This window comes from Phoca vitulina, unplaced genomic scaffold, assembly GCF_004348235.1.
Source record: "Phoca vitulina isolate PV1807 unplaced genomic scaffold, GSC_HSeal_1.0 scaffold13, whole genome shotgun sequence".
NCBI classification, from domain to species: Eukaryota; Metazoa; Chordata; class Mammalia; order Carnivora; family Phocidae; genus Phoca; species Phoca vitulina.
This window is the reverse complement of record NW_022589716.1, coordinates 45,296,127-45,311,722: the sequence shown is the minus strand read 5'-3', so window position 1 is coordinate 45,311,722 and position 15,596 is coordinate 45,296,127. Positions and strand designations below refer to the sequence as shown.

General features: G+C 40.0%; 1 protein-coding gene across 6 annotated transcripts in view; it reads left to right on the top strand.

Annotated features, from left to right (window-relative positions):
- CNBP (CCHC-type zinc finger nucleic acid binding protein) overlaps positions 1-8,176 on the top strand; it is a 67,317-nt gene extending 59,141 nt beyond the window's left edge. For 3 of the 6 annotated variants that reach the window (XM_032412037.1, XM_032412036.1, XM_032412035.1), the window contains 4 exons: positions 5,426-5,563; positions 5,661-5,753; positions 5,937-6,138; positions 7,083-8,176. In XM_032412037.1, coding sequence (XP_032267928.1) covers positions 5,440-5,563; positions 5,661-5,753; positions 5,937-6,138; positions 7,083-7,200 — 537 coding nt within the window. In that variant the 5' untranslated portion in view covers positions 5,426-5,439 and the 3' untranslated portion in view covers positions 7,201-8,176. The remainder of the gene's footprint in view (positions 1-5,425; positions 5,564-5,660; positions 5,754-5,936; positions 6,139-7,082) is intronic. The other 3 variants (XM_032412039.1, XM_032412040.1, XM_032412038.1) reach the window with 3 other exon arrangements.
- The last annotated feature ends 7,420 nt before the right edge of the window (positions 8,177-15,596 follow it).

The following is a 15,596-nucleotide window of genomic DNA, read 5'->3' as shown; positions in this document are numbered from 1 at the left end:
AATTATAAATGGCCTCTCAGTGAATTTTCAATCTTTTCAAGCGATATCTTGACTGCCTTACTGCTGCCTGGCATGCCCTGTGCTCCTGCATTTCTTTAAGTGTGGTTTGTGTCATGAAAATTTGATAACACAAAAATTGAAATGGAAACATAACTGATTTTGATTTTTGGAAATGTGAAGTTGTTTGGCATTTACCCATTTTTCTTACCTCTTCATTCCATTCAGGAAGTAGACTTTGAGACGGGAAACCTGAGTAAGCAGAATTTGCCCTATTCTAAGCCTGCTCTGTAGGCATTGCACGAGGTTCTAATCCACCTGTAAGCAGTCTAACTTAATTGAGGGGAGAATAGAAAGACTAAGAGGATATAAACCAAAGTTTTTTGAGTTGAGCACCTGTTAAGGGCAAGACACCTGGTAACATTTCTCATCACAGATGAGTTTTATCATCTTTTCCTGATAAGGGCAGACCTCAAGTGTCTGAGGTAACACAGCAGGTGGTTAAGTGGTTAACCCAGGCTTACCTGTTAGAGTCCCCAAATCTTTATTGTGTGACGATATCAGTGTGGATACAAGCAATGACTTTTAGCAACAAAAGGAAGAAAATATATGCTCTCCTTCTGCCTGGCAACAGTGAAAATACAGCATTTTGTCTTTTATCTTTATTAGTAGATAATGTCTTGTAGCATCCCATAAAATATTAGAGGTCTAGTTGATTGTGAATTCTAGGAGTAATAGGATTTTATTAGATAATCTGAAATTATCATTCTTAAATTTAGAGTGATAGTACATCCTTAATGAGTACATAATTTAGAAATACATTGTTACTTTTTTTTTTTTTTTTTTTAAGATTTTATGACAGAGCACACAAACTGGGGCAGGAAGGGCAGAGGGAGGGGGAGCAGCAGACTACCCACTGAGCAGGGAGCCCAACTCATGGTTCAATCCCAGGACCCTGGGATCATGACCTGAGCTGAAGGCAGATGCCCAATCCACAGAGCCACCCAGGCACCCCTACGTTGTTTAAATTAATGGTGCAGTAACTCTTGTGATAGCAAGCATTTAGGTGTTAGAACTTTGTTAGATTGGGTTGGGTCTGTACAAGAAACACAGTTTGTTTCATTCAGCAAATGATTATAATTGTCCCTTAACCCCAAGCAGTTAAAATACTGAGTATAACTGCTACTAAAAGGATAATTACATGGGGGGGGTGTTGTGATGATTGAAAGGTGAATTACTTGGTCTATGTCCTCAAAGAATATGATAAAAGTCAGTATGGTAGTGTTATCAGACAGATACTAATAAAGTACTGTGGGTTTTACTAGGAAGGAGAGTTCCAGGCTGGAGATATGGTCATATTCTTTTATAAGAGTTGGCATTTGAGTTGGCGGGTGAAGGTTGGAAAAGGTGGTGACAGGTGGAGGGGGGGCGGAGGCAGGATGGTGCAGTAAAATTTCAGCCAGGAGGTCATAGGCAGTGAGAACCACAGAACCATAAATCTCAGCTATCTTACCTTACTGCCTCTCCTTTTCATAGGGAATAGCATATAATTCTCTAAAGACCTTATAACTAAATACATTTGCATATAAGATGAATATTAGGATGGGGACCTGCTTCTAGGATAAGTGGCAGGTCTCTAAAACATAGTGGGAATCGGTTGGTTTAATGTTACGAGACAAATCTATCACAGGGGACTCTGAAAATGTAGAACAGCTAATTGACTGATTGTCTAGACCAAAGCGGGGGAGAAGGCAGATTGCATACACATTACCTAAGCCCACTGGGAAGATCTTTTAAAAAGCATGTGGCCTACTGATGATGGGTCTTTGGGATGTAAATGAAATGTTTCTTTTCCCTTTAAGATTTAGTATTTTTTTTAAACATTAATTTACTCCGGTAAATAAAATTATATGACACTGAAATTTGTCGATGGCAAAGCAAATATCTAAAACTAGTTACCATGTATAAAGTTGCATATTTGTTTTGTAGAATTAATTACTGTCTAAATGGAGAAATACTGCTTTCCCTAAATTTGTGGTTCATATAGAAATGATCACATTTTAACCAAATTTCAGTTAGGAATTAGGGTGAGAAGAAGTAGAGTGTAGTGTTTAATCCTTTAATGTTATTTTAACTAATTGTCATCTTTCCAGAAGTACTTTTCCTGTCATTTCTTTTTCTTTTCATTTTGGATCTGGGTCCCATGAATAGAGATAAGACAAAATGAAGAAAACAGTTAATGAAAATGTACACATAGATTAATCAGTACTTGAGTAGTTTTTTAAACTCCCATTTCTATGGTGAAAGTAAACCTAAAATTTTACCTGCTGACTTTATTCCACTGATAAACATGATGATTCATTATAACACATTCCCTTTGAAATTTATTATGAAGTAAACCATGTTCTTTTAAAGCATCAGTCTAAAGGGGTGATTGTCTGAAACTAGCTTTAGAAATGCATATTGAATATATAGGATTGTGATGTTTTCTAAAAGATGTTACCTTGTTTATACTTATAGATATATGTAATTTTTATATGCTTTTTTTTAAAGATTTTATTTATTTATTTGACAGAGAGCGAGAGCAGGAACACAAGCAGGGGGAGTGGGAGAGGGAGAAGCAGGCTTTCTGCTGAGCAGGGAGCCCGATGTGGGGCTCGATCCCAGGACCCTGGGATCAATGACCCGAGCTGAAGGCAGACGCTTAACGACTGAGCCACCCAGGCGCCCAATATATATAATTTTTTTTTTTTTTTAAGATTTTATTTATTTGACAGAGACCCACAGCGAGAGAGGGAACACAAGCGGGGGAGTGGGAGAGGGAGAAGCAGGCTTCCTGCGGATCAGAGAGCCCGATGTGGGGCTCGATCCCAGGACCCTGAGATCATGACCTGAGCCGAAGGCAGCCGCTTAACGACTGAGCCACCCAGGCGCCCTATAATTTTTATAAAAGATTTTAAAGCGTGGGCACGAGCAGTGGGGAGGAGCAGAGGGGGAGAGAGAGAACCTCCAGTAGATTCCCTGCTGAACGTGAAACCGGACACAGGGCTCGCTCTCATAACCCTCAGATCATGACCTGAGCCAAAATCACGAGTCAGACGATCAACCGACTGAGCCATCCAGGAGCAGCCCCTCTTGTTTAAATATTAAATGATAAACGACTCAGGACTTGTCAAATTGCCCGTATTACCTTGTAAAGGAAGTGATCATTTCAGTGCAAAGAACTCATTGACAGCAATAGTTAAATGTGCATAAATTGGTCTGGCTATAAACTGGAGAAGATGCAAAATGAAAATGAGGTTAGAGGGGAGGGCAAGGTACCATAAGCAGCCCTCTTCTGTGATCTTTTTATTTTTTATCCTAACTTCTCTCGTGGAAACCAGTACTTTACATGACTTAAAAAGGCTAATACCAATAAAAGAAAGCAAATGTAATCTAATATTTTGCAAAAATACATTTTTAATCTTTACTGGCTGTTTTCTTCTGACTAGAAATGTGCATTATGCATCTGAAACCACTAACTTTTTTTTTTTTTTTTTAAGATTTATTTATTTGAGGGAGAGTGGAGATTATCTTAAACAGACTCTGCTGAGCTTGGAGCTGGATGCAGGGCTTGATCCCAGGACCCATGAGATCATAACCTGAGCCAAAATCACGAGTTGGATGCCTAACCAACTGAGCCATTCAGGCACCCCTGAAACCCCTAACTCTTAAGTATCCCATGCAGGTCCCCACCTGTCCTTCCCCCACCCCCTTTTTTGGTAATGTGTTTATATGGCAAGTGGCAAGAATTGATAGAAAGATCCCTTTGAAAACTTACCGTGAATCTGATAGCAGAGACTTGGGATAAGTATTGAGTTCTTTTGAATATTTGACAATGGAAACTTTTGAAACTGAACTTTAGCTTAATTTTTAGTTACTGGATTCTCTATGACTTAGCAATGAACCAGTTACTGAAAGGATGGCGGGGAGGGGGGGACTTTGCCATTTCACTGTCACTTGAGTTTTGGTGCTGTGGTTGGTTTAGATGATTCCACTTAACTAGTCAGTCTTAGTTGAAACAATATGTTTTGCTAGATCGTGGTGCTTGTGGCTTTGAGAGGGTAGTTAAAAAATTTGGTGTACCATGGCTTGACACTGGAAATAAGGGTAAAAATATTCAGATGTGGAAGTGTGGAAATGTAAAAGTTACTACATTGTTCCGAGATAGTTTGTTTTTTATTTTTTTTTTAATTTTTATTTTATTTTATTTTTTTATGAATCCTTCACGATTTTCTTGAGCCGTGTTTTAACACTGCCTGTTTCCCAGTGTTTTTTTTTGTTTTTTTTTTTTAAAGATTTTATTTATTTATTTGACAGAGAGAGCGAGAGCAGGAACACAAGCAGGGGGAGTGGGAGAGGGAGAAGCAGGCTTCCTGCCGAGCAAGGAGCCTGATGTGGGACTCGATCCCAGGACCCTGGGATCATGACCTGAGCCGAAGGCAGACGCTTAACGACTGAGCCACCCAGGCGCCCTGAGATAGTTTGTTTTTTAAAAACCACTTTCTTAGGAGTTTCTCCTGCAACATAACATTCTATTCCAGGAATAGTCCCTGTTTATTTTTAGATTGTTACGTAAGTATAAAATTCATTTGCTTTAGTGGGAGTTTTGCCCCCCTCCCCTTTATAAATAATACCCAAAAAGGAATCTGTTGTGAAATTCCAAGTACCCTTGTTTTAAATGTAAAACTACAGGAAAACTTAGAAGAGAATAAAAGAGAGAAAAAATGGTCCCAGTGCTTTAGATGCTTTTTGGTATATCCTTTTGTTGTTTTTCTAATATTTTTAGCATACTGTATCCTCTAGAGAAAATTTATATACTGCATTTCTTCTAACATGTTTGCTCTAAAGAGTCCGCAGACAAGTGCTGCAGTAGAACTAGGCACTGTTAGATGCTAAAGTTACAGAGAGAAATAGTTTTTCTTTACCTACCCCTTACTCTCAAAGTACATACCACAGCTCTGTTGTTTTGAACTATTCCAATTTTATGACCATTAAATAACTTCCATTTGCCCAAAATAAAGTTTACTGGCTTGTAACCATGAAAATATGTCCATTAAATTAGACCTTGAATGAGGTGTTATATTTCTAATAATGGATGTGCATTGATACTAACCCTCTAAATTCCATCACCCCTTTAATAACTGAATTAACATTTGTATTAATCCATATATTCATAATCATAATGGTTTTAACAATCAAATTATATTAAAATACGTGTGTTACAGTTTTTCACTTTTAATATGTTTCTTAATAGGTATTTAATGCCTAACCAGTATATATGCTGGCTTCTTCCCCCAGAATAATTATCCAAAAACACACTCAAAGGACAATATAAGCTAAAAGTAATTTCAGGTAGTTTAACAATGTCATTTTTAATATTTCAAAGATCTGACTGCAGCCATGAGCAGCAATGAGTGTTTCAAGTGTGGACGATCTGGCCATTGGGCCCGGGAATGCCCTACTGGTGGAGGCCGTGGTCGTGGAATGAGAAGCCGTGGCAGAGGTGGTTTTACCTCGGATAGAGGTATTTTTGTCGAATAAAAAAATTTGAAGCACTTCAGTATTTATTAGTATCAAGACTGGTCTAATTAGCCAAATTCTTTTTGTTTTTACCCAAATAGGTTTCCAGTTTGTTTCCTCATCTCTTCCAGACATCTGTTATCGCTGTGGTGAGTCTGGTCATCTTGCCAAGGATTGTGATCTTCAAGAGGATGGTAAGTATTTAACACTTCCTTTTAATACCCTTTTAGAATTTGGAGAGGTGAGCATGTACTACTGCTGCACGTAGCATTAGAAAAGACATTTTTACCTTTGAGGTTTTGTATTGTATGGCTTAAAACATAATAGTGTTTTGTAAAGGTTTTATAGTCTTGGTCTGCTTCTTTTCCTTATTGTTGAAGCCTGCTATAACTGCGGTAGAGGTGGCCACATTGCCAAGGACTGCAAGGAGCCCAAGAGAGAGCGAGAGCAATGCTGCTACAACTGTGGCAAACCAGGCCATCTGGCTCGTGACTGTGACCATGCGGATGAGCAGAAGTGCTATTCTTGTGGAGAATTTGGACACATTCAAAAAGACTGCACCAAAGTGAAGTGCTATAGGTAAGTTGTTATGGTGTTGCTGGAGGAAGGCTTATGGCAGAGAGTATTTTAGAGGAGAGTTAGGTATAAATGGAAGGGCCTTGTGGACCAGCACATTAGTGAAGGTTGGCTGTGACCAGTTGATACTGATTTTCAGCATATATAACCAGCGGCCTGTCTATATTAGTCACTATTCTGCCATCATGGCTTGTAGCTATGGCAGTTGGACAACTTACACAACTTGGAATATTTAATGTTTTAAAAATAAGAATGTTATGCTGTAATTTGGAGTTTTCAGAGGCATTGTAGAAAATGATAATTCCAATACGCAAATCTTCTGTCCTGCAACCGGAAATCTTTGTCTGTGGATGAGACATACAATAAAACATACATACTTAAGGTACAAAACTTTAAAGTTTTGTTAAGTACATACCAGTGAAATCTTAGGGATTAATTTGTATAAAGGTACATCTTGGGGCACCCACCCAGTGTGGGACTCAAAATCATGTCCCCACGCTGGGTGTAGAGATAAATAAATAAAACTTAAGAAAAAGGTACATCTTGGTCAATGTCCTTTTTAGCATTGGGGGTAGGGAGAGAATCCCAAGCAGGCTCCATGCCCAGCACAGAGTGGGCCATGGGGCTCCATCTCATTACTGTGGGATCATGACCTGGGCGGAAATATAAGAGCCGCTTAACCAATTGAGCCACCCAGCTGCCCCTGTTTTTGGTGTTTCGGAGTTTTTGGTGGATTTCTTAGGGTGAAAATTTTAATTTTATGGTTTAGGCTTCATAATTGAGTACTTTGTTATCTAATTTCTCCTTCCTGTTTAGGGGTTAATGAGACTCCTGAGGGAGAAAATGCATTGCTTCATTTGCCAATTGCTTTTTGTTCCAGTTACTATTGCTTCAGTACAGTTTTGCGTTTTCTGAGCACATTGTGAAAACTTTTTTTTTTTTTTAAGGTGTGGTGAAACTGGTCACGTAGCCATCAACTGCAGCAAGACAAGTGAAGTCAACTGTTACCGCTGTGGCGAGTCAGGGCACCTTGCACGGGAATGCACGATTGAAGCCACAGCTTAATTATTTTCCTTTGTCGCCCCTCCTTTTTCTGATTGATGGTTGTATTATTTTCTCTGAATCCTCTTCACTGGCCAAAGGTTGGCAGATAGAGGCTACTCCCAGGCCAGTGAGCTTTACTTGCCGTGTAAAAGGAGGAAAGGGGTGGAAAAAAATCGACTTTCTGCATTTAACTACAAAAAAAAAAAGTTTATGTTTAGTTTGGTAGAGGTGTTATGTATAATGCTTTGTTAAAGAACCCCCTTTCCGCGCCACTGGTGAATAGGGATTGAGGAATGGGAAGAGTTGAGTCAGACCAGTAAGCCCGTTCTGGGTTTCTTGGATATGTTCCCATGTAGGAGATAAAACCAATTCTGGAAGTATTTATGAGCTTCCATAAATAACTTTAATTTTAGCATAACGATGGCCTTGGATTGTCTGACCTCAGTAGCTATTAAATAACATCAAGTAACATCTGTATCAGGCCCTACATAGAACATACAGTTGAGTGGGAGTAAACAAAATAAAAAGACAAACGTGTGTTAATGGCTGTGCGAGAAAAAAACGGGATAAAGGCCTAAACAGGAACAACTTCATCACAGCGTTGATGCTGGATATACATAAGGTGATGGCAAAGGTTTAGAACACATTTTTTTCAAAGACTAAATCTAAAACCCAGAGTAAACATCTATGCTCAGAGTTAGCATAATTTGGAGTTATTCAGGAATTGCAGAGAAATGCATTTTCACAGAAATCAAGATGTTATTTTTGTATACTATATCACTTAGACAACTGTGTTTCATTTGCTGTAATCAGTTTTTAAAAGTCAGATGGAAAAAGCAACTGAAGTCCTAGAAAATAGAAATGTAATTTTAAACTATCCAATAAAGCTGGAGGAGGAAGGGGAGTTTGACTAAAGTTCTTTCTGTTTGTTTCAAATTTTCATTAATGTATATAGTGCAAAATGCCATATTAAAGAGGGGAATGTGGAGGACTAAAAGCTGACAGTTTGGACTTTTCTTTGTGTACTAACTCAGTCATGTCTTCAGTAATGAAAATTAGCTATTACAAGGAAGCATAAGCTTTAGATCCTTTGGTGTCCTGTTTTGCAGGGATATAAAAAATTCTTTTTGTAACCCATTATAATGCTGCCCTTTAGCTTTATGTTCATTCTTGATAGTTTTGATGCCATTATTATATTTTAGCATTTAATATTTTTCCTGGGCTTCACAAGGCTCTGAAATGGCTGATTCCTTGTTTTTCTAGGATTTGTTCTAGAGTTGAGATGGACCTTAGAAATCATTTGGTTTAATGAACGAATTTACTTTAAACATGAGTTAGTGGAAGCTTAACGTGCTTGAAAAATGATAGCTACCTAGAGTCTAGAACCTACTCAAGTATCCGTCCCACCCTATGTCCTCTTTTTGTCCCCGTCCGTGTCCCGTCGTCCCCCCCCTCCCCCCCCCCCCCCCCCCCCCCCCGGCTAAACTAACTATACTTAGTGGCTTATGCTTTCCCAGCTTAGTTTATTTTTTTCCCTTCACAATGCCATGTGATTCTTCACATTGGATCTATATTGTGAGTTTTTCATTCTCAGGTAGTCTGGTCAATTTGTGATCTATACCATTGCAGGATTAAGATGTTGGTGTCTGGCCAATTCCTACTTTGTCTAATTAATAGTCAAAAGCAGGCAGAAAAAAAGTGTGGAGCCCTGACACGTAGGTTCTTTAACTCATGAACACAAGCAAACAAGTTTCTTTTTCCTTTGATATTTGTATTGAGCAAATGATACATATCAGATGTTAACTAAGCATGTTAAATATCTTTTTTTTTTTAAGATCTTATTTATTTATTTGACAGAGACACAGCGAGAGAGGGAACACAAACAGGGAGAGGGAGAAGCAGGCTTCCCGTGGAGCAGGGAGTCCGATGGGGCTCGATCCCAGGACCCTGGGATCATGACCTGAGCCCAAGGCAAATGCTTAACGACTGAGCCACCCAGGCGCCCTGCATGTTAAATGTCATGATAATTTTTGTTTCTATTGCAAGTAAAAGCATAAGGGAAGACCTGTTTTCAAAGGCATCACTGTTAAATGTAGATTCCGGTTTGGGGGTGGTACACATGGGGTTATTTTCCCCCAAGGTTTCCAGCCTCAAGTTGGAAAACCTAGCAAGTGAGATATTTAGAACTGCTTTGCTTCGTACAACTGTTCTTTGTGCTGCATTTGTAGTACCTAGCAGCCTTTTGTTTCAAGCCCTTTGATACACATAACTGAGGGCCTATTCACAGGCTACATAAGTGTTCTTTCATAAGGTTGCATTTAGTTGCATTGACCTTGATGACTGAGCAAGTACAATGTGAAAATATGTGTATTCTAGGGAATCCAAGCTAATTGCTGAGAGCCAATGAGCAGTTCCTGTAGCAATTAAGGATTTGTTGTAAGACTTTTTTAAGATTATTTTATTTATTGGAGGGGGACAGAGGGAGAGAATCCTCAAGCAGACCCCACTGAACGTGGAGCCTGACACTGGGCTCAATCCCAGGACCCTGAGATGAGATCATGGCCCGAGCTGAAACCAAGAGTTGGACACCCAACCAACTGAGCAACCCAGGAGCCCCGTAAGACTTGGTTTTAAGCAACTTTTTTTTTTTTTTTTTAAGATTTTATTTATTTATTTGACAGAGAAAGACTCAGTGAGAGGGAATGCAAGCAGGGGGAGTGGGAGAGGGAGAAGCAGGCCTCCCGTTGAGCAGGCAGCCTGATGGGGGGCTCGATCCCAGGACCCCAGGATCATGACCCGAGCTGAAGGCAGACGCCCAACGACTGAGCCATCCAGGCGCCCCTTAAGCAACTTATTTATTAGCGAGCGAGAGAAACAGCATGAGAGGGGAGAGGGTCAGAGGGAGAAGCAGGCTCCCTGCTGAGCCAGGAGCCCGATGTGGGACTCAATCCAGGGACTCCAGGATCATGACCTGAGCTGAAGGCAGTTGCTTAACCAACTGAGCCACCCAGGCGCCCCCTTGAGCAACTTTTTAAAAACTGTTTTCAGATAGTAAGTAGCATTGCTTTGATAGGTGAATGGTTCTGTCAAATGTGAGGTTTGTTTGGGGTTTAGCCGCTTCACTTTTGGGTAAGAAACCAATCCCCCCTTTCTGTAAGGTTTGCTGAGATTTCTATCCCTGCAGGATCGAGGAGATGATGGAAAGATAAGTGGAGGTCCTACAATGAATTTTGCATCGTCTTAACATTTTCATCTTTGCATCCCTGTTTAGTTTTGCTGCCTTTTTGCATACTTCTAGAATAGCCGTTTCGTCTCAGCCTCTTGAAGCTGCTTCAACATGACGTAAACAGTGGATCAAATGGAGCTCTTGCCTCCAAACTTATTTTGAAGAATTTAATAAAGAGTAGTCAAAAGAAGAATCTATACATTGAGGGGTGCCTGGCTAGCTCAGTAGAGCATGCAACTGTTGATCTTGGGGTCCTGAGTTCAAGCCCCACATTGGGCTTTGGAGCTTAGATTTAAAAAAGAAATAGGTCATGTTCTCAGGGTCGGGAGATCAAGCCCTGTGTCCTGCTCTACACTGGGCGTGGAGCCTGCTTAAGATTCTCTCCCTCTCCCTCTGCCCTGCCCCCCCCCCCCCCCCTGCTCATGCATGCGCTCTCAAAAAAAATGTTCCATCTAACTTAGGTATGCATAGCAAAGCTACGTTGGTTTTTTTTTTTTTTTTAATAAAGATTTTATTTGAGAGAGCACATGAGAGAACATGAGCTAGGGGAATGTTAATTAACATTTTAAAATATTACTTAATAGGGGTACTGTTGATCTTGGGGTCCTGAGTTCAAGCCCTGCATTGGGCTCCCTGCTCAGCAGGGAGTCTGCCTCTTCCCCTAGCAATGCTACTGAGCCTGGCTGGCTCAGTCATTAAGCGTCTGCCTTGGGCTCAGGTCATGATCCCAGGGTCCTGGGATCGAGCCCCACATTGGGCTCCCTGTTCCACGGGAAGCCTGCTTCTCCCTCTCCCACTCCCCCTGCTTGTGTTCCCTCTCTCGCTGTTTCTCTCTCTGTCAAAAAATTTTTAAAAAATTTTTTTAATGTTAATTTCAGTATCTTTGAAACTTTATTTTGAAGATTTATTTTAGAGAGAGAGTGGGGGGGGGCAGAGTGAGAGAGAATCTCAAGCAGACTCCCAGCTGAGCACAAAGCCCCAGATCATGACCTGAGCTGAAATCAAGAGTCGGATGCTTAATTAACTGACGGAGCCACCCAGGTGCGCCTGCTTTGACACTTTAAAGTCAACTGAAAAGATTCCTTCCTTTCCCTACAGCAGATAAGAATTCTATTCCCTACACAACCAATGTGCTGTACTGCAATGAAAAGTTACAGTGATGGCATTAATGGAGTGACACTGGTTTTACTTTTAGGAGTCCACTGCCGCACTGTACTGCAATGTACGAAAAATTGCACATGCTTTTGATGATGTAGCATAGGGCTTTGGGGTAGCTGGCGTCCAGAAAACATTTAGATTATGCTGTCTGGTACAGGTGCACTTGTAACCTTGTCTACTTAAAGTGCCAGAGGTAAAACCTTGAGATTTTGGGGGAGTTAAGTTTTTAGTCTTTTACCATCTGTCTCTTATTTTCTATTTTGGATGTGTTTGCCTTAATATGTATTAGTATTTGTTGTGATAGTCTAAGTTAAACCTCCATGATACTGAAAATTCTTTAAAAGATTTGGGGTATGTTTTTTGTGGTAGACTCTGGTATGTCATAGTAAGCATTAAACATTGCATTTCCTGTATGTAACCTGAAGTATTGGGGGCTACTGTTGTGAGTCTTGTGTGCTTGATGTGAAGAGGGAGTAACTGTTGAAGCAGTGGAGAAGTGTGAATCTTAGCAACAGCCTCATGTCTGGGAGCTAGTAACCTCTAGAATTAGACATGCAGGCATTTGGCTCTAATTTGTCTAGGCAGGTTCTGAGCTATCGGTATTTTATAAGCTTCCAGATGATTCTCAGGTACCACTGGATTGAAAACCATTGGTGTAAGTAACCAAGGTCATAGCCCCGGTGGTGCAGTTGGAATTTGAGAACATAGTCCTGTGCTTATGCTCTTAATTACAGTGGTTTGTGTGTAATTATCCTTGCTTGCTTGCTTTAGAATGGAAAGAACATTCATGACACATAACTGCTTCACATCTGTCCATTTTCAACCCCACAACAAACCTTTACAAGGAACTTAGCTGCTATCTGTAATCTTTTAGTAAATGTTTTGGTAGCAAGCTACAGGATTTTACCTCCTAAGGTAGCTGGTACATACCCGAATGCAAGGACGGTGGTAGTGTTTTCTTAAAAATAACAAGCGTTTTTTGACTGACTTCTTTGCTTTCACTTGTAAAAACATCCTTTCCTAAATGGGCCTGAGGAGATCAACGCAATTCTGTTGAGTAGCTTGGGTGCATTTTCGTCTTGATCCTTCCTGGTCTTTTTTCTCCCTGCTATTGTGGTTCTTGGTTTTCAGCATTGAAGTTTTAATTTAGTTTACTTTGCAGCATGGCCCACCAACCAGGGCCTAGAACCTGACTACTCTTGTCTCCCCAGAGAACATTGCTAAGTGACCAAACTTAGGCAAAAATAATTTGATGGCAGACAGGTCATTATTCAGTGAGTTTTTCCACTTGACTGAGATGGACTTCTTTCCTAAGTGTGGCTACTGCATTGCTTTGCCTTCACCAAGTAACCATCCTTTGCCCTTAGGTTCATTTTAAATATTCTTAGTTGCAGTTAGCATGCCCTCTTGTGCCCCCAATAATGAAAGTTATTGGAGAGGAGTTATCACAATGGGAGCTCAACTTAAAGTGGATGCAAGTGGGATGGAATAGGGGGAACAGTTCCCTGGAAGGAGAATGGGGAACTGCAGTTCTTCTGCCTACTACATTTATACTTCCTGGATCAGGCCACAAAGATGCATGCAATAGGCACATGTACTTGATGTTTGATGCTTAGTTGACGCACCTATCATTTATGAGGCAATCTTATATATTGGAGCTCTTAGGAGCTGATTTAGGTATAAAGCTCCTTAGAGGAATGGGAGTTCATTTAGTGCTTCCAGGTGGTATTTTTAATTTGGAAAAGTTAGAAACTATATTTGTGCAAATTTTATGGTGTAACACAGATGAGGTGACACTCTCTCTTCAGGCTATGGCCATTTGCTTGTCTGTTTCCACACAGCGAACCTGAACTGATAGGGCAAGAAGTCAGAGCTTATAGTCACAGATTTTTTTTTCCTGAGTAGGACAAAAATTTTAGAGGCAAGATTTTTGTTTTTTAATTTTTAACTGTATAGCTGAGGGCTGAAATAGAAGCAAAAACTTACTTGTCATTGACTTTTCAAACCTTTGCTGATTCTCTATTGTGAATGGAAGAGAAAGTCAATTCAGTCTAGTGGTTTTTGTGCCAAATTTCAGAATTCTATCACAATTATCCTAGCTGCCATGTTTATATTGACTTTTTACAAAATTGCTTCATTAACAGGTTTCTGAATCAGATCAACCAAAAAATGCCTTGGAATTGGAATATTTACAAAATGATAAATGGTAATGTATGGAGGAAACCCAAATTTCCATTTGATTTCATTTTAATTTTTTCTTGTTGGGTCAGGATCCAAATGCTCCATATACATAGCATTTGGTAATGTCTCTTAAATCTGTAAGTTGCCTGTCCTTTTTGGAAAAAACAAATTGAAGAATTCCTAATGACCTGCATTTGGCTGATTGTATCCCTGTAGTATTGTTTCATACGGTTTTATCTCCCAGAGTTTAGTGGTAGTCAGGTCTAGAAGCTTGATTGTATTTTGATTTTTTTTTTTTTTAGGCTAGATACATCATAGGGGGTGCTGTCTACTTCCTGTTACATCACATCAGGAGGTACATAATGTCAGATTGCCTTACTTCTGGTGATACTAGGCTTGATTAGTAGGCTCAGGTGATTTCAGTGTTTTCTATTATAAAGTCTTCCATCAGCCTTGCACCACATGGTTTTAGCAGCCATGGATGATAAACAGATCTCTACCAATACTTCAGTCATGAACAATTAGTGAAAGGACCTTAAATCCTTAAAAACGCAAGCCCAGGATAGACGACCCCAGGAATGAATGTGTGTGACTTCTAAATGCTGGCCAAGTGATCTTGCACTTTCTCCCGCAAGGTCTATTGGTGCTGCAGTGCCTGGGCCTCGAAAATCTGATTTTAGCTGCAGGGCCTTGCCCAATTTTGGGACTGTAGCATCATGCAACCAATATAGGCTGTGGTGTCAGACTTCACTGAAATCTCTGCTCCAAGCCAGTTTTTAGCTTATATTTGAAACAGCAAGTAGCTCTAAGCTCCAGTTTCCTCATCTGTAAAGTGAAAAAAAAAAAACCTTGTATTTTGCTGGATCACCATGATGGATTACATGAGACGTTATTCGTAAAGGGCCTACCACTTACTGGAATAATAAATGGTACTTACTGTTTTTATGCAAACTTCTTACAGTGCCACCAGATTGTTTGTATGCCACCTGAGAGGAATACCTCTCAGTATGTTTGGCAAGTTTGAAATAAGGCCTGGTTGAACCAGTTCACGGACACCTTTAATGCATGCCACTAACTCCAGAGCCTTTGGAAGGCAGCAGATGGTAATATGAAGGAAGCTGGTCAGCTGGGAGATGGAGGAGAGGTGGTGCTATAGAGAACTGGAGAAGAGCCCATGTCCCTCTGGGGACAATAGCTACTTGGCTTCTCTTAACTGAGAGATTCTCTAATGCTTTGGTGCATGGAGGAGCAGTCTACTATTTTAAACTTTGTGTAATGCATACTCTGTTAAACCTGAGGAACATTTTGAAAATCAGTTTTTCTTAGGCATTTTGATCTTGATTCTAAATTTGTTCTAGATTTCAACTTTGATTAGGAATGTAATCTGGCTTTGAAAATTTGAAACAGAAACACTACAGATATAGTGGTTTAAAGTTTTGCTAATAACTTTAAAATTTTTCTGCTTTTGGGATGTTCTAATCATACATCTTCCTAATGATTTTAATTTTTTTTAAAGTTTAAGTAACCTGTACACCCAACATGGGGCTCAAACTCATGACCCTGCGATCAAGAGTCGCATGCTCCTTCGATTGAGCCAGCCAGGTGCCCCAGGATTTTATAATTCTACCATATTCCATTTTTATACTTGTTCTTGAGTGTAAACACTCTCAGACCCAAGAGAAAAAGGATGCCATCTCATCTCAGGTTATCAGCATGGGAGTTTCTGGTATTTTGGGCTGGTTAACCTTAGATTAGGACACAGAAGCCCAAAGGTGATTAAAATCTGAGATGCTGCAAGTAAGGTTGAATCTTCTTTTCTAACAGTTACTCCTAGTATGGTCTTTAGGGAACA